General features: G+C 46.9%; 1 protein-coding gene across 2 annotated transcripts in view; it reads right to left on the bottom strand.

The window, feature by feature from the left end:
* The window catches only part of AP1B1 (adaptor related protein complex 1 subunit beta 1), a 63110-nt gene that overhangs the window by 31725 nt on the left and 9151 nt on the right, over positions 1 to 22234 (bottom strand). Inside the window, exon 2 of one of the 2 annotated variants that reach the window (XM_049788961.1) lies at positions 2479 to 2541. The exons of the other annotated variant lie outside the window; for it this stretch is intronic. Coding sequence (XP_049644918.1) covers positions 2479 to 2515 — 37 coding nt within the window. The 5' untranslated portion in view covers positions 2516 to 2541. The remainder of the gene's footprint in view (positions 1 to 2478; positions 2542 to 22234) is intronic. 2 annotated transcript variants of the gene reach the window in all.

The following is a 22234-nucleotide window of genomic DNA, read 5'->3' as shown; positions in this document are numbered from 1 at the left end:
CAGCAGCCTCATAGGATTGCACAATGCCTGTGCATAGATTCCGTACAAGTATCTGTCAAGTTAAAGAAACTCATCCTGAGTCCCCTTGGTCCCCAAAAGGTGGCAGAGATCTGTCTTTGTCTGAAATGCCTCTTTCCTCACAAGGACCCCAGTTTGGTGGGATTCCAAGCCTACTTCATTCATTCATCACAAACAAGAACCCCAATTGTCTCCATTCCAATTCCACTACTTGGTAACCCCCTCTTGCAGTCAGGATCATCTCTGGTGGGAACTGTGGTAGTGATCTCTTTGCCTCCCCCTCCCCCTTCTTTATTTTTTTTTGGGGGGGGACACACCCAGCAGCGCTCAGGGGTTACACTTGGTTCTCTGCTCATAAGTCGACCCGGAAGGCACGGGGGACCATATGGAATGCTGGGATTTGAACCACTTTTGGCCTTAGGTTGGCTGATTGCAAGGGAATGCCCTACTGCTGTGCTATCTCTCTGGCTCCTCCTTCTTTATTCTTTCTCAGACTCTGCCCTAGATCTTCCTTGATGAGAATAAACATGGAAGCCATCTTCAAACCTAGGTTGACAGATACTGTCTTCACAAAAAAACCCACGGGCCAGAGCAACAGGGCTGTTGCCTTGTGTGCAGCTGACTTGGGTTCAACCCCCAGTATCCCATATGGTCCCCCAAGCACTGACAGGAGTAATTCCTGAATGCAGAACCAGGATTAGCCCCTGAGCTCAACCAGGTGCGGTCCCCAAACAAAAAGAAACAAAACAGCAAAAACTCACAGGAGGCCAGAAAGATAGTACAGGGATAAACAGGATTCAATTCCCAGCACTGCCTCTGGCCTACCAGGAATGATCCCTGTGCAGAGAGCCAGGAGAAAATCCTGAAACCTGGAACAATACCAGATGTGGCCCCAATATCTTCATGTCCCCTTAACCCTGAAAGATCAAAAGGGCTAGGGATATAATTATGTGGCAGAATGCTTGCCTTACATGTGTGACACCCTAAGTTTTATCATCAGCACATTTCCACCCCCAGCCCCCAATAAGCAAGGTAACAACCCACTAACTCCTTCCACTCCACCCCAGACTCCCTAATCTACTCAGCACTAAAATTCACCTTACTGAGCTAGAGCCACAGCACAGTGGGGAGGGTGCTTGTGTTGCATGCAACTGACCTGGGTTCTCTCTCTGACATCCCATATGGTCGCCTCAGTACCGCCAGGAGTAATTCCTGAATGCACTCAGGAATAATCCCTGAGCACCTCTGGGTGTAACTCCAAGTCAATTTTTTTGTTTGTTTCTGGGCCACACCTGGCGGTGCTCAGGGGTTACTTATTCCTGGCAGGCTCGGGAGACCATATGGGATGCCACAGATCAAACCCAGCTTGGTCTAGTACAAGGCAAATGCCCACCTACTGTGCTCTCACTCTAACCCCTTCAACATCAAATTAAATAAATAAAATTCACCACTCTGGCCTGGCTTCCCAGGTCCTTATCAAACCAGCCCCAGCACCTTGCTCCAGGTTCCCTTCTGTCACTCTCCAGTGATATATGCTCAACTATTGTCCTGCCCCCAAATGAGTCAACAGTACACTCAGTGGCTGCCTCCTCACTCAGCTCATATCTGGCTTGCTCCTCTGGGGTTCTCCAACAGCCCCTGAACTTCTCTTATCGTAGTGCCTACTGTCCTCTATCAAGTGTGGTCACTGAATAGACTCTCCATTGCAGAGAGCCATCTGTCTCCCGCCACTGCACTTAGGAGATGCTCCATAAGAAAAGATGAATAAAATACTAGGGGAGAAGCACCCAGGCTTGGCTGATTTAACAACAGACTTGCTTTGTCCAGTCAATAGGCAAGTGTCAATCTCACTGGGAAGGGAGGAGGAAGGAAAGCAGGACAGTCAGAAAGAAAGATGTTTACAGAGTTAAAGCACATTCGTCAGACGCCCCAAAAATCTGCTTCCCGAGGAGCAGAAACAGTCCCACCGCCCAACAACAGAATACCAGCAAAGCTGATTTCAGAGCAGCTCAGCAGACGAAGACCAAGTGGTGAGAGCTTGGGGAAATGTTTATGATAACGGCAAATGGAAAACAGGATATAAAGGCCTGATGTCAACATGTAAAACGTGTGCCCACTGATAAGGACTAGACACAATATCTTGGTGGTAGGTGATAGGATTGTGTGCTAGCTTTTCTCCGGGAAAGGGGGATCATATTTAGCAATTTTTAGCCAGGGAAAACAAAAGAGAGGTTTTTCTCTATTCAGAACACTAATTCTTGAGTTCTAAATGTGGCAATTCATTTGTTTCCACCATCAACAGATTTTTCCAGGATCCATGAGGTTAAAGACACTCTGGGGAATTCCCACTGCTGCCTGCCACGTTTCTACCCCAACCCCATTCCCTACTCCTGTGTGAGTGGGGAGAAAGCTCAGGCAGGGACAGAAAAGGACAAGACCCCACAATGAGACAAATGGTACCTTTTTTGGTCGTGGTGAAATATTTTGAGTCGGTCATTTTGATCTCTTTTCTGTGGCCAGACTCTGTAAAAGAGGAGAGAAAGATGATTTTTAGTAGTTCCATGGTCAGCTCCTAAGTACAAGAGGAGGAGAGGACCAGCATGTTGAAAGAGAAGATAGTTTTTTGTTTTTTTTTTTTTTTTGGTTTTTGGGCCACACCCGGTGACGCTCAGGGGTTACTCCTGGCTATGCGCTCAGAAGTCGCTCCTGGCTTGGGGGACCATTTGGGACGCCGGGGGATCGAACCGCGGTCCGTCTCCTAGGCTAGCGCAGGTAAGGCAGGCACCTTACCTCGAGCGCCACCACCCGGCCCCGAAGATAGTTTTTTTACCTCTGTACTGGGCAAAGAAAGTGCAAGATAAGGGGCCGGCGAGGTGGCACTAGAGGTAAGGTGTCTGCCTTGCAAGCGCTAGCCAAGGATCAGGACCGAGGTTCGATTCTGAGCGCTTAGCCAGGAGTAACCCCTGAGCATCAAATGGGTGTGGCTCGAAAAACAAAAAAACAAAAAAACAAACAAAAAAAAAAGTGCAAGATAAGTACATATTTTGAACAACAATCCTGAGAAATCTATCACTTTTCTTGTTTTTGTTTTAGTCACACTTCTGGCAATGTAGCTAGTATAATTTTGGAAACCATGCAGTGCTGAAAATTGAACCTGGGGTTCTTGTATGCAAAGCATATTTATTTTTATTTAACTATTATTATTCTTATTAGTTTTGGGGCTATACCCAGATGTTCTCAGGGCTTACTCCAAGCTCTATACCCAGAAGACCATATGTGATTCCAGGAATCAAATCCCAGCTGCCTGCAAGGCAAAGCTTTTACCCACTGTAGTATCTGTCCAGCCTACAAAGTATACTTTCTTTTTGGTTCCCTTTTTGTTTGTTTTGTTTTGTTTTTGGGTCACACCCAGTAGCGCTCAGACTGTACTATTGCTCTGGACTCCTTCAATCTAAGCAATTACCTCAGGCACGGGAGACCATATGGGATACCAGGAATTGAGCATGTGTCTGTCCAGGTTGGACGTGTGCAAGGCAAATGCCCTATCACTATGCTATTGCTCTGGCCAGTATTTTATTTATTTATTTTTCTTAGAGCTCAGTGGGCAGAATCAATGGAAGGAAGGGAGAAGGGTGGAAATGAGGGAGAAGGAACGAAGGGAGGGAAAGAGGGAAGAAGGAAGGAAGGAAGGAAGGAAGGAAGGAAGGAAGGAAGGAAGGAAGGAAGGAAGGGGTGTTAGAGCCACTGAAAAAGGAGGAGGTGGGGGTGGGAGAGATGGAGTTGGAGGAGAAGGAGGAGAAGGAAGAGGAAGAGGAAGGAAGAAAGGAAGGCCCTATTTATTTTTAACCGAAACCCAGTAGTATTCCAGAGCCATTCTTTTTTTTTTTTTTTTTTTTTGGTTTTTTGGGCCACACCCGTTTGATGCTCAGGGGTTACTCCTGGCTAAGCGCTCAGAAATTGCCCCTGGCTTGGGGGGACCATATGGGATGCCGGGGAATCGAACCCCGGTCCTTCCTTGGCTAACGCTTGCAAGGCAGACACCTTACCTCTAGTGCCACCTTGCTGGCCCCCCAGAGTCATTCTTGCCTCTGTGCTCAGGATAGTCCCTGGTGATGTTTAAGGGACCATATGTAGTACCAGGGATTTGATCCAGAGGCAGTTACATGAAAGAAAAATGGTTTACCTCCCCTTATATCTTTCTAGCCCCCCCCATTACATTTTAATGTATAATTCTTTGACCTTGTAATTCTATATCTAATACCCCTTTTCTCAAAATATCTGCACAAGAACATAAGATTTTTTGTTTGTTTTTGGGCCACACTTGTTGACGCTCAGGGGTTACTCCTGGCTATGTGTTCAGAAGTCGCTCCTTAAAAAAAGGGGGGGGGGCTGGTGAGGTGGCGCTAGAGGTAAGGTGTCTGCCTTGCAAGTGCTAGCCAAGGAAGGTCCGTGGTTCGATCCCCCCCTCGTCCCATATGGTCCCCCCAAGCCAGGGGCAATTTCTGAGCGCTTAGCCAAGAGTAACCCCCGAGCATCAAACAGGTATGGTCCCATAAACCAAAAAAAAAGAAGTCACTCCTGGCTTGGAGGACCACATGGGACACCGAGGGATTGAACCACGGTCCGTCCTAGGCTAGCGCTTACAAGACAGACGCCTTACCTCTAGCACCACTGCTCTGGCCCAAGGACATAAGATTTTTACCACAGTATTGTCCATTTTAATTCAGCAACAAAAATAACTTAAATGCTCATTAGTAAGAGAATGACGGGGCTGGGAAGAGAGCTCAAAGGTGGAGAGTGGGTGTGTTTTACATGCTGAAGCCCCAAGCTCAAGCTTGGGGACCATATGTCTCCAAAGCATCACAAAGAATAGCCTGCAAAAAAAACACATAAGAATAACTGAATGTTCTGAAGAGTCCAAGTTTTTTTTTGTTCTTTATTTTTTTATTTATAATATCTTTATTTAAACATCTTGATTACAAATGATTGTGATTAGGTTTCAGTCATGTAAAGAACACCCCCATTCACCAGTGCAGCATTCCCATCACCAATGTCCCAAATCTCCTTCCATCCCACCCTACCCCCACTTGTACTCTAGACAGGCTTTCCAGTTCCCTCATTCATTCACATGGTTATGGTATGGTAGTTCTCACCAAGGTTTTTTTTTGTTGTTGTTGTTGTTTTTTTAATTTATTTAGGTTTTTAGGTCACACCTGGCAGTGTTCAGGAGTTACTCCTGGCTCTGTGCTCAGAATTCACTCCTGGTGGTGCTCAGGAACCATATGGGATGCTGGGGATTAAATCCTGATTGGCCGCATGCAAGACAAACACCCTACCTGCTGAGCTATCACTATGGCCCCTGAAGAATCCATCTTTAAGAAGCACTAACATGGAGCTAAAGAGAGTCCAGCGGGTAGCCTGCTTATCTTGCATATAGCCAACAGACTCAATCTCTCAAGATCTGCAAGAGTGATCACTGAACACCAGGAATAAGCCTTGAGTACATGTGGGGGTGTCCCCCAAACCAGGGGTAATTAAAAAAAAAGTATCAACAGTTATAAATGCTCACCCTACCCAGCAATGCTCTAGGTACTTTGCACAAGTTAACTTTTTTTTTGGAGGGAGGGGCCACCCCCAGTGGTGCTCAGGCTTTACTCCTGCTCTCTGTGCTCAGAAATCACTCCTGGCAGGCACGGGGGACCATTTGGAATGCCAGAGATCGAACCCAGATTGGAGGCATACAAATGCCCTATCCACTATGCTATCTCAGGTAAACTGTAAGCCTCCTTGAAGCATCACAAAGATACTATTATATAGTCCAAGAGGTTTGGAAATGACAAGTTTCAAGAGTCAGGAAGATTACTTCTCTCCCTGACTCCAACTTTCCCCAGTTTTTCTTTTTTGTTATTGTTTTATTGGGCCACACCCGGTGGCGCTCATGGGTTACTCCAGGCTATTCACTCAGACATCACTCCTGGCTTGGGGACCATATGGTATGCCTGGGGATCGAACCAGGGTCCGGCCTGATCGGCCTCGTGAAAGGCAAATGCCCTACTGCTGTGCTATCACACCGGCCCCTCTTCCCAGTTTTTCTAATAGTGAAGTGGTATTTGATCTTATCTCCAAAGATGGCTAGAATCTATACACTGCAGGCTTGAGTATTTCCCAAATCTAACTGGACAGTTTTTTATTTTCTTCAAAGCATCTCAAGATATCTCTCAAAACTCACTGTGACTCACTGTTCTTGGATAACAGGATAAAAAGAGTACCAGAGCCCTATGTTCGTTCAATAAACAGCCAAAGGGAGTACAGTAGGCAGGGTGCTTACCTTACACACAGCCAACCAAGTTCTATCCCATGCACCCCAGTGGTCCTGAGCTGCACCAGGAGTGATCCCTGAGCAAAGACCAGGAGTAAGCCCTGAGCAATGCCAGATGAGTTCCAACACACACACACACACACACACACACACACACACACACACACACACACACACACACACACTAGCCATGTACCTCTTGCTCTGATGGTTCTTTTGGGTAAGAGAAAAGAATTATGCAACACAAGCCTAGAGCCCTCAATACCAGTAGAGGTTTCTGGGATTGGGTTAATATGTAAGAAGAAATCACTGAGCTGAGGAGATTACACACAGGACTGGCACACATGCTCTGCATGAAGGAGCCCTGGGTCCAACCCTAGCCCTGCCTGGTCCCCAAGAAAGCCAGCTGAATGCTCTCCCACAAAAAGAACCTATCATTTACTCAAGACTTTTCAAAGCCAAGACACACATCTTACTTAATCCTGCCAATAAAGTAACTGCATTAGTCCCTTATTATTTGCATGTTTTTTTGGTCACACCCAATGGTACTCAGGTTTACTTCTGGTTCTATGCTCAGGGGTCATTCCTGGTTGCCTGAGGGGACTGTGTGGAGTGCCAAGGAATAAATCCGGCCAAATGTGTGCAAGGCAAGTGCCCTACCTACTTGCTTACTATCTTTCTGGCAGAAGTTCTTTGTTTTGTGGGGCTGAAGACTTGGGGACTTGCCCAAGGTCACATGGCTTGTAAATAACTGGAGGCCTCAGATCTCTCTAAAGTCAGTACTATGCTTTATCAGGAGGGAATTCTTTCCCCATCACAAAGGGAGGGCAGGACTTCATGTGTGCTGAGGACTCAGCTGAAAGAAACAAGAGACTTAAGTGCAACCTTCCAGTCCAGTGATCTTCATTGATGTGCTGGTCTGCAGGGATAAAAAGATCGAAAACTGGGTCTGAGGAAAGATCCCTGAGCAGGGCCTGGAGTAAGCTCTAAGCACCACTGGGTTTTTTTGAGCGGTAAAGGGCAGTCATGCCCCTGCCACAACCCTTCCCCAAAGGGTTGAAAAGCAATGTGGGGACCCTATCTACAGATGAACACAGAAGGCTCCACCAGATTGTGTGCTGTGGCTTCGTGGCCAAGTAAAGTGGTGCCTGTGGAGGCTCTAGGAGACAAGAGAAAGGGAGGGGAGAAAGAAGGGAGGGAGGGAGGGAAGGGAAAGGCGGGAAGAAGTGGAAGAAATAAAACCCACACAACCAAAACAGACACGGAATGGAGAAAAACCAAATTACTCTGTGCCTTCTGTTGCTTCTCTGAATGAAGCCGCATGCATCTAATCAATCCATTAACTCCTTTCACTTGCTTTCTGTGTGGGAGGGAGATGAAGGCTACTGGTGGGGGAGGTGAGTCAAGGAACATTTCAGAAGTCTCTGGAAACAAAGCCGCCAGAGCGCCTCTCCAGCCCAACTGTTTTTCCAGTTAAGCCTGTACTTCAGATTTCCACGGAAGCCTGCGTCTATGGCACCACGGCCATGTGGCTGTTCCCCAAGGCAGGCACCCGGAGATGGTTTCAGTCATCAATGGAAAATAAGAACACCCCGTTTGGGCTGCTTTAAATCCTCTGTGGCCCCATTTGATTTTTTTTTCGGGGGGGGGGGGGTAAGGAGGGAAGGAGTTGTTCTTTGGGACACACACCATGGTACTTGGGGCTTACTCCAGACTCTGCACTCAGAAATTATTCCTGGTGGAGTTTGGGAGACCATATGGGATGCTGGGGTTTGAACCCGGGTTAGCTGCACATAAGGAAAGTACCCAACCTGATGCTATAGCTCTGGCCTCCACTTGAGTGAAGACTTTGTGACAGAACAATAAAAGAAAAAGACACAATTTTCCTTTTGTTTCGAAAGACTAAAAGCAGGGTGGTGGTGCCTTTCTCTAGGCGTTGTTACGGGAAGGAGCAGGAAGTGAAATGGGGTCATCCCTATGGGAGGCCTGCCACAGGAAGAACTCTCACCAATCCTGGCTGCCTGGTCAGCCTGCACACGGGGCTGCCACGGAAGAACCACAACAGCCTGGTCCCTAACATCATTTGGGCCCAGCTCTTGCGTTAGTGTTTAATGGGTAGCTGTTGAGAGACATGAAAATCTCAGGGTATCTCAGCAGCCCTCTACCAGCTCCTTATGTAACCATTCTGCAATAAAAACACTTTTATTTTCCCCCCACAGCAAATATAAAGTCATTTTCTCAGGAAAAAAAAAAACTCACCAACCCAGAGGTCCCTTCTGGAGCATTGAAAATGAGCAGGTAACTAAGGTAACCGGATGTGTGGCTCAGAGAAAAAGTTACAGACAGGCTCAAAGAGCACAGTTTGCAGAGATATCCAGAAGAGGAAAGGATGCTTCTGCTTGTTTAGGCTTTTCCCACTGCAACCCCAGGTTACATAAGTATATAAAGTAGGTAGGTATACAAATCAAACACTTACAGTTTATTTTTTATTTGTTCCTTTGGGGCCACAGCTAACAATGCTCAGGAATCACTCCTGGTGGTGCTCAAGAGATCATATGAGATGCTAGTGATTGGACCCCAGCCAGCTGTGTGCAAGGCAAGTACCTTACCTGCTATGCTATCTCTCCAAACATTTATAGTTTAATAAAACATAAAGACTTTTTTGTTTGTTTTGTTTTTAGTTTTTGAACCCCTGGCAGCGCTCAGGGGTTACTCCTGGCTCTATGCTCAGAAATCGCTCCTGGCAGGCTCGGGGGACCACATGGGATGCCGGGATTCGAGCCACTGTCCTTCTGCATGAAAGGCAAACACCTTACCTCCATGCTATCTCTCTGGCCCCTAAATTATAAAGACATTTATTAAAAATTGGTCCCACATGTAGTTACTAGTCAGTTTAAGGAGCAAGAATTCAAGGCTGGTGAGAGAGTACTGCAGTTAAGACACCTACAACTGCCTTGCTTGTGGCATAACCCAATTGTATCCCCAATTGGAGCACCAAAGGTAAATCCTGAACACCAAACTTGGAACACCTGAGCATAGCCAGGCAGGGTCCAAAATGCACACACCTGGAAAAGAAAACAGAGACTCTAGTCTAGGGCTTGTTTACTTATTCTGGGGCCATACCCAGCGGTGCTCAGGTGCTTAATCCTCATTCTGTGCACAGAGATTACTCCTGGCAATGCTCAGGAGACTATATGGGGTGCTGGGGTTCAAACCAAGGTTGGCTGTATGCAATGCAAGAGCCTTATTCCTGTCCTATCTCTCTGGCCCTAGAAGATAGGGCTTAAACTAAGAAGAGGGACCAATGAAGGGCAAAGGGATCAAAAAACCATAGGTCAAAACAATTACAAAGAGGAATGTAAAAATCCTTCAAATGCTAAATCTAGGAGGAAATCAAAGGAAGGAACAAAACAAAAAACAACTTCAGATCTTTTAATTCAAGCTGCCCAGACACTCTTTTCCTTCTAGTGGAGGAGGCTGGAAGACGCGTCCCTCATCTGTAAGCATACAAATGCTTACAGATGCTTGGGGGACTCAAAATTCTCAGAACACAACCTTTTAGTATCAGATCTGTGTTGCACACAAGCGGCCAGCTGAGACAAGGGTGAGAATGTTTCTTTTTAGAGGGATTAAAAAATATATATAGGGGCCGGGAAGGTGGCGCTAGAGGTAAGGTGTCTGCCTTGCCAGCGCTAGCGTAGGACGGACTGCGGTTCAATCCCCCAGCATCCCATATGGTCCCCCCAAGCCAGGGGCGATTTCTGAGTGCATAGCCAAGAGTAACCCCTGAGCAGCAAACGGGTGTGGCCCAAAAACCAAACCCCCCCCCCAAATATATATAGTAGGGGCATAGTGATTAAGACACTTGTCTTGTGTATCCCATAGACCCCAACACAATCTCTGACACAGCATATGGTCCCATGCAAGGCCAGGGGTCACTCTGAACACGGCACTCATCCCAGCACTACTGGGCATGACCCCTATAAAAAACAGTAAATAGGTACTGGGCCAGTTAGGACCCATGCCTGACCTGAGAATGATTACTGGCACTATCTGGTCTCCCGAGCATGGCCAGGGCAGTCCTAGGAAAACCTCCCACCCTGAGCATCACCAGGATGGCCCGGATAACCTCAGCACCGAAGGGCTCAAGCACACTGCATCCTAAGGCCCTTTGCATTCAACTACTAGTACTGTTGACTGAGAATCACCCATGGGGCTTTTTAGACCTCCTGAGAACTGTTTGGGAGGCCCAATAAAAGGAAATAAGTCAAACACCAGTGTTGCAGGATCAGTGAGCTGACAGCCCTACCTCACAGAGCTTTTGCTGACACCATTCCTTTTCCAGGGGCGAAACAACTCACAGTGGAAACTGCCACCCCACACATTGGCTGCTGCTTCTCTTCTCTCTGCAGGATCTGTTTCACACATCCCTCTGCAGAGGGCACATGGGTCCAGTGGAGCAGAAACCATATCCCTCTATTTTATGTTCTATATACAGAAAATTAAAGTAGAGGAGAAAAGGGGGGGGGGATGGATGTGGATTGCCTGAACTTCGTTGAATGACATAGGCAGTTCTCTCCTTGGGTTCTTTTGCTGCAGTTTCTTCATGGATGGCAGGGCAAGAAGGATTTCTCATTCTCTGCAGGAACAGCTGACTTCCCCCATTCTGTCATAAAGGCACGCAGACTAGCTTTGTTCCTGGCACTACCCAGATGGTGCCAAACATCACACCTCTCCATACAGAGAGGCCAAAGGAGCCGAGGCCTTGTTCTAGGTGCCAGATCACATACACCTACCACGTTTAAAAGCAGGCAGCTAATGTAGGCAAGAAAATAATTTAGGGATTGGATTCCAACTTTGGAAGTGGCAGGGTACATTTGGAAGTAAAAACGAAAAATGTGGGGCCTGAGAGATAGCATGGAGGTAAGGCGTTTGCCTTTCATGCAGAAGGTTGGTGGTTCGAATCCCGGCATCCCATATGGTCCCCCAAGCCTGCCAGGAGCGATTTCTGAGCATAGAGCCAGGAGTAACCCCTGAGCGCTGCCGGGTGTGACCCAAAAACAAACCAAAAAAAAAAAAATGTAATTAGAAGGTATTTTCAGTTTGGAAACTACCCTGGCCAATGTGGGTGAGTCACTTTTGCTAAGGAGATGGCGCCCTGGGCAGGGATACCGTCAATTTTGGCATTTACAGAGCAAGGAAGGGCTCCAGGGGATAGCATGGTCAAAATTACCATGAAGCACAGCTGGAAGGACTGGTTTTTCTCAGAGGAGCCACCGCAGCTGCCATCCTTACCTTAAATCCACCTTCCTACACCCACACTTGGAGACAATGCTGATGCCACAATCCCAGGACCAGACCCTTTGAATCTCACTTTAAATAAGGGAGGTCGGGGCCCGAGCGAAGGTATGGCAGAGAGGGTGCTTGCCTTGCACACCTCCAGCTGACCTGGGTTTGATCCTTGACAAGACAGGACTAAGTCCTTAGCACTACCCGGTGGGTGTGGCCTAAATTTTTTTTAAAGCCTAAAATCTGAATATACACCTGTCCAGAGATGATCATGTAATACAGATGACAAATAAGAGGCACCTAAAAAAGACGTTCATGCTATCTTATTAGGGAACACAAATCAAAACAACAATAAGCTATCACTTCATACCTGTGAGAATAGCTATTCTCCAAAAGATAGGAAACTACAAATCCAGGAGAATGTGGAGAAGAGAGAAGCCATGAACACTGTTGGTGGCAGGGTAAGCTGGTTGTAGTCATTAGGGAAAGCAATCAGAGGTTCCTCAAGAAACTGAAGATAGGAATTCCATGCCTCACATTTATAAAGATTTATCAATCTTTGGCACCTCCTAACAAAGTAGAAATAGGACCAGAAAGATCGTACAACCAGTAAGGTGCTAAACTTGAACACAGCCGACACAATTTGATCCTTGGCACCACATAGGGTCCACCACACTCCACCAGGAGTGACCTTTGAGCAGAGTCAGGAATAAACCTGAGCACATCCAGGTGTGGTTAAAAATCCAAAAATAGCCGGAGAAATAGCACAGCGGCATTTGCCTTGCAAGCAGCCGATCCAGGACTGAAGGTGGTTGGTTCGAATCCTGGCATCCCATATGGTCCCCTGTGCCTGCCAGGAGCTATTTCTGACCAGATAGCCAGGAGTAACCCCTGAGCACCGCCAGGTGTGACCCAAAAACCAAAAAAAAAAAAAAAAAAAAAATCAGCTCAAATGATTTGGGGCCAGAGAGATAGCACAGCGGTAAGGCGTTTGCCTTGCATGCGAAAGGACATTGGTTCGAATCCAGGCATCCCATATGGTCCCCTGAGCTTGCCGGCGGCAATTCCTGAGTATAAAGACAGGAGTAACCCCTGAGCGCTGGCAGGTGTGACCCAAAAAACAAAACAAACAAAAAAATCCCAAAATAAATAAATAAAATTAGACATTTCATATGAATCTCCCATCTGGAAAACACCACAACATTCATTTGAAGAGGTGTTTACTATAGCATTACTTACAAGAACCAAGAACTAGAAACAACCTAAGTAATCACTGACAAATGAATAAAGATGATGTGGTCATGTCTATATACTAAACACTACTGAAATATTCGCACACACGCGCACACGTACACACACACACACACACACACATCCTGAAATCCTAGATGGGAGAGAGAGTACAGAAGGTAAGCTGCTTTTCATATGGCCAACTCTGGTCTGATTCCCTGGCACCCTATAGGGTTAACTCAACTACTGAGAGTTGTGGCCCCAAACCAACCAAACAAACATAAAGATGAAATACTGCAGCTTTTAACAACATGGCTGGATGTACTTTGTGAAGCCGACCAGATGGAGAAAGACAAAAACACTGTGAGATTTCACTCCTTATATAACATACAGAAAAGCCACACAGATGAACTAAATAAACAAAAATAAACATTTGGATTCAAAGACCAATTAGTGATTACCAGAAGGGAATGGAGAAGGGGTGGGTGAACTGGACCAAGAGGACAAATGTTGGCTGAAGGACAGAACTGGACTGTAAGTAGTGAATGTAGTATGGGCAGATGTTGAATTTCAATGACTTGCAATTGAAGCTTACATAATGTTATCATCATACAATGCCACTTCAATTTAGAAAAAAAAGTTAAAGGAGGGGCCGGAGAAATAGCATGGAGGTAGAGTGTTTGCCTTGCATGCAGAAGGACGGTAGTTCAAATCCCAGCATCCCATATGGTCCCCAAGCCTGCCAGAAGCAATTTCTGAGCGTAGAGCCAGGAGTAACCCCTGAGAGCTGCCAGCTATAATCCAAAATCCAAAAACCAAAAAAAAAAAAAAAAAAAAAAAAGAGAAGTTAAATGAGGAGCCGGAGCGATGGCACAGTGGTAGGGCATTGCTTGCATGCTGCCGACCCAGGATAGACCCGGGTTCAATCCCTGGCATCCCATATGGTTCCCTGAACCTGCCAGGAGTAATTTCTGAGAGCAGAACCAGAATAACCCCTGAGTACTATCAGGTGTGGCCCCAAAACAAAACAAAAACAAATACTGAGGCCAGAGAGAAAGTAGCAGGTAGGGCACTTGCCTTGTATACTGCCAACCTGAGTTCAATTTCCAGCACCACATATGGGGTCCCTTGACCTGCCAGGAGTGATCCATGAGCACAGCCAATAGTAAATCCTGAGCACCACTCAATGTGTTTCCCAAACCAAACAGTTAGACCAGGGAGATAGCTTGATGAGATAGACCACATGCTTGCATATGGGCAGCCTCATTTTTTTTTAACCCACGACATCACATGGTTCCCCAAACAATGCTGGGAGCAATCACACAGTGCCACATTCTCGGGCCCCCCACTGAACCACAGGCTTGGCTAAGGAGGGAATGTGGTGAGGGTTCCAGGTCTCCTGAGCACCACTTGGAAGGTCCAAAAGCAAAAACTAGGATGAGGTCTGTGATAGCACAGCTTTACAATGCAGCCCAGCTGGGTTTGGTCCCTGGTATCCCAGATGGTCCCTGAGCCTACCCGGAGTAATTTCTGAGTTCAGAGCCAGGCATAACCCCTGAAAGACTAATTTGGCTCATAAAGCAAAAATAAATAGGGCTGAAGTGAGAGCATAGTGGTAGAGTGATTGCCTTGTACGATGCTGACCCATGATGGACCTGGGTTTGATCCCCAACATCTCATATGGTCCCCCAAGCCCGTGAGGAGTGATTTTTGAGCACAGAGCCAGGAGTGGCTGCAAATGTAAGCTGGAGAGATAGCACAGGAGTAGGCGTTTGCCTTGCATGCAGACGATCCAGGACGAATAGTGGTTCAAATCCTGTCATCCCATATGGTCTCCCGAGCCTGCAAGGAGTGATTTCTGAGCGAAGAACCAGGAGTAACCCCTGAGCACCATTGCCAAGTGTGACCCTCCTCACAAAAAACCCTGCAAATATGGGGCCAGAAAAACAAGGAGAGTAAGGCACTTGTCTTGCACATGGTCAAGCTGGGTTTGACCCCCAGTATCACATATAGTCCCTCAGTACCACCTGAGTATAGAGCCAGGAGTAACCCCTAAGCATCCCTGAGTATGGCCCCCAAACACAAACACATACACACACCTGTAAATGTATATCTATTGTTTACCCTTAACCCAGCAATTCTGCTTCTGAGAATTTACTTTTATGTACAAAATGATATAAATACAAAGCTAGTTATGTAGTATCTTTTGCAATAGTCAACTATTCATAAACAACTTAAATGTTCTTCCATAGAGGACTGGCTGAAAAATTTAGTGAACAGACATACAGGAGGAAAAAAAGTTTCTCCAAAAGGAAGTATTTTAAAGGGCAGGCAGATTAACTTTCCGTAAGCTTTAAAAATTATTACCCAAGGGGCCAGAGCGGTGGTGCAGGCATTTGCCTTGCACGCACTGACCTAGGATGCGCTGACCTAGGGTCAGCATCCCATATGGTCCCCTAGCCAGAGTGATTTCTGAGTGCATAGCCAGGAGTAACCCGAGTGTCACCAGGTGTGGCCCAAAAACCACCACCACCAACAAATATATATATATTTTTAAATTAGGAGCCAACTGAGAAATCTCATACATGCAGGTTATGTGCTCTACCACACTGAGTCACAATCTCATGGGGGTAGGTCTGATGAGGTGCTCAGGGAACCACATAGTGTCATAGATTGAACAGGGGGTTGGTGATTACAGGAAACACCTTAACTCCAGTATTACCTCTCCACCCCATTCCTCACTCCTTGTTTTTAAATTATTTTATGTCGGGGTGAGATAGATGTTAGTTTTTAAGGTACTCGCCTTGCATGAAACAGACCCCAGTTAGGTTCCTTGCACCACATATGGTCTGCCAAGTATCACCAGGGGTCACTCTAGAACAAAAAGCCAGAAATAGCTCCAAAGCACTGCTTGGGCAATGGGGGAGGATTTGGTTCACTCTCTCTTTAAGCCCCCTTCTATCACCATTTATGATTTCAAATAAAAGTGGAGGGGCCAGAGAGAGACCAGAGTACAGCAGGTAGGGCATTTGCCTTGAATGTGGTGGACCCAGGTTCAATCCCCAGCATCTCATATGGTCCTCTCCCTGAGCACTGCAAAAAGTAAGTCCTGGACACCACCAGGTATGGCCCAAAAACAACATCATCAAATAAAAGTGGAACTACTCTTGTTTGAGTAAGGGGTGATGGGCCCGACAGCTCACTTTGCTTTTCAATGCTTGTCTCTCCCTTTCCTCACCAGGCCCAGCAGACAATCCACAAGACCATGGAACCAAGTTTGAAAGTTAGTTAACCACAGAGAGGAAAAGTCTCTCCCACATTTCCTCCACTACAAGTCTCTGCTGGACAACTAATCCATTTCCTAACCAAGAAGTGTTGTTTTTTTTTTTCTAGGTAGCAGACAAGAGGAAATAGAGCGTGATTATTCTCAGAGCATGACAAAAGACGTTTCCACAGGGACAAAAGGGGGAAAAATTTCAGAATATAGCCAGGGCCAGCAGACCTTATAAAATCTTTAGTAAAAAGAAGGAAAATAGCAACAAGCCAAGCATTTCTCCAGCCAGTGATTCAGGAAAGAATGCGTGTAGGCCCGGGTCTGTGATTCCCACTACAACAGTCCAGGCTCTGCCCAATGGATGAGAAACACAAGCCTAAGACAGGAACTGCACATCATCAGCCTTCAGGGAACGAGCCAGGATGACAGCTGGTGGGTTGAGATCAGTTAGAGAAACTGCTTTAGGAAAGGAAAGGGGATGAGACCACTGAAAAAGCTTGAGCCAGTGGTCAAGACCCAAGTCTGAATGGATGAGTATTTAAGCAGGGAGATCCGAATCAGTTAAGTCTGTGCTGGTGGCTTCCAACTTCAGTGCAGAACTGTCTCCGTGAAGCCTTTTCCTGTGCAGAACCTGCTCTAAGGTACACTGGCTCCAATAGTAACACCAAGTTAGAAAAGAGTGCCGAGAAGGGGCCAGGCCAGAGGGGACCACCATTTCTTGTTGGTGTCTTCATTGTTGCTGTTTGGAGGCTACACGTGGCAGTAGTCAAGAGTTACTCATGGTGGTGCTCAGGGACCACATGAAATGCTGGAGATAGAACCTGGGTCCATCATGTTTAAGGCAAAAGGCCTACCTGCTGAAGATAGCCCTACCTATCTCTTTCTGTGCTCAGGGATCATACTTGGCAGTGCTCAAAGAACATATGCAGTATCAAGGATCAAATAGGGTTCAGTCACATGCAGGCAAGCACCCTACCCACCATACTCTCTCTCTGGCCCCTGAGAGGAACACAGTTTCGTTATCCTTTGTAACAGAAAAGTCGAACTTTGGGACCAGAGTGATAGTACAAAGATTAAGAAACTTGCCTTGCAAATGGCCAACCCAGGGTCCATCTCTGGCATCCTCTATGTCCCTGCAAACTTGCCAAAAGTGATCCCTGAGTGCAGTCAGGAGTAAGACCTGAGCACTGCCAGATATGGAACCCCTTCCCATCTCCAAAAATTCCAATGTATTGCCTTTTCCCTCCTTTCCTCAGCCATCATCCCTGTGCAAATATGGCTGCGCTCTGTCATATCTTCTTACAGAACTCTTAGGATTAAGAGTCTTATGACCAAGAAACAAAATTTAACTGAGTAGGACTGGAGAGACAGTACAGAGAGTAAGGCCTTTGCCTTTAACAGAGCCAACCTGGATTTGATCTTGGGCATCCCACATGGTCTCCTGAGCCACCAGGAATGTTTCTGAAGGGCAGAGGCATTAGCACCACTGGAAGTAGGCCCAAAACAAGAAAAATATAGTTGGTCAGGGCTGGAGTGATAGCACAGCGGTAGGGCATTTGCCTTGCACGTGGCTGACCCAGGACAAACCTGAGTTTGATCCCCAGTGTCCCATATGGTCCCATGTGCCTGCCAAGAGTGATATCTGAGTGCACAGCCAGGAGTAACTCCTGAACATCACCCAAAACAAAAAAGCACCCCAAAACAACCTGGCCCATTCCTCTATGAATATGGATGAAAACTTGCCATAAGATTAGCAGAACTTGGGCCCGGAGAGATAGCACAGCGGCATATGCCTTGCAAGCAGCCGATCCAGGACCAAAGGTGGCTGGTTCGAATCCCGGTGTCCCATATGGTCCCCTGTGCCTGCCAGGAGCTATTTCTGAGCAGACAGCCAGGAGTAACCCCTGAGCATCGCTGGGTGTGGCCCAAAAACCAAAAAAAAAAAAAAAAAAAAAAAAGATTAGCAGAACTTGGGGCCAGCGAGGTGGCACTAGAGGTAAGGTGTCTGCCTTGCAAGCGCTACCCAAGGAAGGACTGCGGTTCAATCCCCCGGTGTCATATATGGTCCCCCCAAGCCAGGGGCAATTTCTGAGCGCTTAGTCAGGAGTAACCCTTGAGCATCAAACAGGTGTGGCCTGAAAAACAAAACAAAACAAAACAAAACAAAAGATTAGCAGAACTCCAAGAGGAGACTGGCAGCAGAACCAAGCTGGTCCTGTACGGAGTGTCACAAGCTATAATAGGCTGGTAGTGTTTTCAACCCATTACAAGTAATAAATCATTTTGTTTGATTAGGAATCGGGTTCCCTCACTATTTCTGTACCTAGTTTGCTTATTCAATATTAAATCATTTGCAAAACCATAGGAAAAAATAAAAACCCAGGCTTTGGGTCTGGAAAGTCCATGGCTTAATGGGTTGGAGCACAGATTTTCAGGTTGGGGGCTGGTTCCATCTCTGACATCTCCTGGTTCCCTAAAATCTCCAGGAATGTGTCATGAGGATCTCCAGCTGTAGCTCCCAAACAAAATAAACCAAAAAGTCCCATAAAAACAAAGCATGTAAGCACCATACCAAGTGCACAAGCCCTGACACCAAGTTGTGTGAGCCCTGACCACTGTAGAATTAAAGACGAGAGGGAAGTGGGGAGTCTGCTCAGCCCAGTAATCCCACACACCATGCCTCAGCTCCCTAAAAGGTGCCTCAGAAAGGGGCACCAGTCCCCATAGGTAAGTACTAAAGTTCATCTTAAAGGAAACAGGTTAAGCGCAGCTCAAAGATTACAAGATGAGTCAGCAGTAAAGAAACCAGATTTTGGACTTTCTCTCTGAGACAACTGGCTACCAAACTCAGACAGGCCTTTTAAAATGGGCCCAATAATTAAGTAACACACTGTGTTCTTCTTTGGACCTGGCATGAAATTCAGAACCAACGTAGGTAGAGGTAGTAGAAATGGAAAAGAGATATAAAAACTTTGGACCAGACAACTTTGGCCCAACTTCATTGCTTTGTTTATGGGCCATACCCAACAGTACTCAGGGCACACTACTGGCAATGCTAGGGTGTGACTCCACCTCCGATATTACGTGTATCTTTACCTGTAAGACCCTGCCCATTCCTGGGAGGGGTCTTGGGAAGGTTAGATAAGGCACTTGACCCAGGGGATTAGGGTCTTTGCGAGGATGGAGAGGTAAGAGGAGAAGACATGGCTGAAAGAAGTTAAGACGCAGGGCAAGCTAAGGATAGCATACGTAAATGGTTGAGATTGACCACACATGTGGTGGATAGGGTATGAATAAAGCTGATACTCCCCGAAGCCTGTCTGAGTGAGTCTGATTCCCGCCGCGACCACCTGAAGAGCCTGCAGCAGCAATGTGGGGCAAGGCAGGCAAGTTCTCCTGGACTTGGGATAGTGGGGAGCAGCAGAGAAAGAAAACAACCAGCTTCTCTGAATGTACCGAACTGTGGAATCTCCAGCCCAGCCAGTCCTATGCTTTGAGTGGAGAGGAGACACACAGGCTTTTCCGCTGGACTCTGACAGGCAGGGCTGGGAAGGGTAGGACACAGGACTGCAGGAGAAGCACCATGAACAGGGGAGGGAGCATGCCACAGTGCAGAAGGGAAAGCCCTCTGTGGTGACATGAAACTCAACTGGGCAAGAAAAGAGAAAAAAAAGTGATGTGGAGAAGAGACCCACCTAGGTGCCAGATTAGTTGACACACTCTCCCTCAGGGTCTTCTCCAAAGAGATCAGGAAATTTCCTCTGGGTACAAGTGCTATTTGCAGCTGTCTTGAAGATGCCAGCCTGAAGGAGCACAAAGAAAAAAGATTTCTGCCACTATGAAGGTGGGGTGGGCGGACACTAAGGATACAGCCCTGTCTTGTTTAATTCTCAAGGTCACCCACTGACAAGAATTTGCCTACTTAGGAAAAAATAAAATTAATTAAGAAAATAGAAATTGGGGGCCAGAGCGGTGGTACAAACAGTAAAGCATCTGCCTTGCCCGCACTAGCCTAGGACAGACCACGGTTCAAGCTCCCGAGGTCCCATATGGTCCCCCAAGCCAGGAGCATATACCCAGGAGTAACTCCTGAGCGTCACCGGGTGTGGCCCAAAAACCAAAAATGAAAAGAAAAGAAATTGGGGCTGGAGAGGATTCAGTAGGTTAAAGCATTTGCCCTGCATGTGGCAGACCTGAGCTCAATCCCAGCATTACCTTACTCAATCCCCAGCATTCCATATGGTTCCCCGAGCACAACTAGAGTGATTCCTGAGTACAGAGCCAGGAGTAAGCCCTGAGCACCTCTAGATGTGGCCCCAAAACAATAAAGAAGCACTGAAAGAAGAGTAAGTCATCCACAGCCAAAAGAAACCTGCAGGTTCATGAATCTTGGTCAGGAAGCACATGGAAGGGAGCATGAGGCTATACAGGAAGGGGACAACTCAAAGACACTTCTTCCAAGGTAGATCAGATTGAACCTGCGGGAACACAGATCCTACCAGCAGCAGGTGCCATAGTCCCGTCAATCAAGGCTCCATGTGGGCAGCAGCAAGGACATGATGCATCTCTCTTCTCTTGCAGCCCAGGACACCCGCTCTCTGTGTTCCCCTCATTCCCCATAGTCTGTCTCATCCTTCTGATTCTCCCTTTCTCCTCCTGCTCCTCCTTGTCCTTCACCATCAAAGTAGCCCTCGGTCCCAACCGGTACATCTTCCCATCATGGTTTTCCTGAGCTCAGCCAGGGTCAGGGCTTAAGAATCACTTAGCCTAGAAGCTGACAACTCACCCCTTTATATCTCCAGGCCCAACAGCTCCTCTCGGCTCCTAATTTCCAGAGCCACATTGCCTAACTGACTTCTCCACTGACACATCTACAAGGCTTGGACAGGAGACAGGGCTCCGTAGACTTATAGTGTATGCTTTGCAGGCATAAAAAACCCAGGTTTTATTCCTGGCACGACATGGTGCTCTGAGTATGGTCAGTAGCAACCCCTAAGCATGAAGCTGGGGAGAAGCCCCTGAACTCCATTAAATGTAGTCCCCAACAAATAAAGATGGGCTGGAATGATTATAAGGCAGGTAGAGTACCTGGGTTACACATGGCCAACCTGGGTTCAGTCCCCAGCATCTCATATGGTCCCGCAAATCCCTCCAGAGTGAATCTTGAGAGCAGAAGCAGGAGTAAGTCCTGAGAGTCAGGTATGGCTCCAAGACAAAAAGAAAATCAAATAGAGCCAGAGCAATAGTACAGCAGATAGGATGCTTGCCTTGTGCATGGTCAACCCGAGTTTGATCCCCAGTACCCCATAAAGTCCCCCAAGCCCACCAGGAATAATTCCTGAGTACAGGGCCAGGAGTGACCCCTCAGCAGCACTGAGTGTGACCCCAAAATAAATATCTATATGGCTACCAGGCAGCTCAAACTTAACCCAGTAAAAACAGATATCTTACCCTTTCCCCAACAGGCTCATCTACAATAATGAGATCTCCTTTAAGCTGCTCTTGCGCTGCTCCTGACAGCCCAGCTCAATAATAGCCAGAGGGCCCCATAAGTCCCTGAGACCTTCAAAGTCCTTCAGCGGTATACCCATCAAAGTAAAAGTCACAGACCAGATTTTTCCACGGTCGCCAGGACAAAAAGCTAAAAGCCTCTGCACAAAATGTATCTCCTTTCTCTTCACACATGGCCTTGTCCACCATGACTGCTTTGAACACTTCTCCTCACCATCCTCCTCCTTACTCCTTGTGGGACTCAAGGGTCAACAGAGAAACCCACAGGCATGTTTCTGCCTCAGGCCTTTGCACATGCTGTTCACTTTGCCAGGGTGGCCGTTCTCCAGATAGCTGCATGGCACAGTACTTCATCCAGGCTGACTTTGACCACTTTATTTAAACTGTATGGGCCAGGTATGAGGCCAAAAACTTCAAAACGCATATAGTGCACATGGGAGCTCTGGGTTCAATTTCCAGCACTGCATGTTCCTCCAAATGTGCAGCGTGTAGTTCCCAAACCAATAATAATAATAATAATAATAATAATAATAATAATAATAAAATAAGGGGCCAAGGTGGTGGCGCAAGCGGTAGAGCATTTGCCTTGCATG

Source organism: Suncus etruscus, chromosome 15 (genome assembly GCF_024139225.1).
Source record: "Suncus etruscus isolate mSunEtr1 chromosome 15, mSunEtr1.pri.cur, whole genome shotgun sequence".
Taxonomy (NCBI): domain Eukaryota; kingdom Metazoa; phylum Chordata; class Mammalia; order Eulipotyphla; family Soricidae; genus Suncus; species Suncus etruscus.
This window is presented reverse-complemented; position numbering and strand designations above follow the sequence as displayed.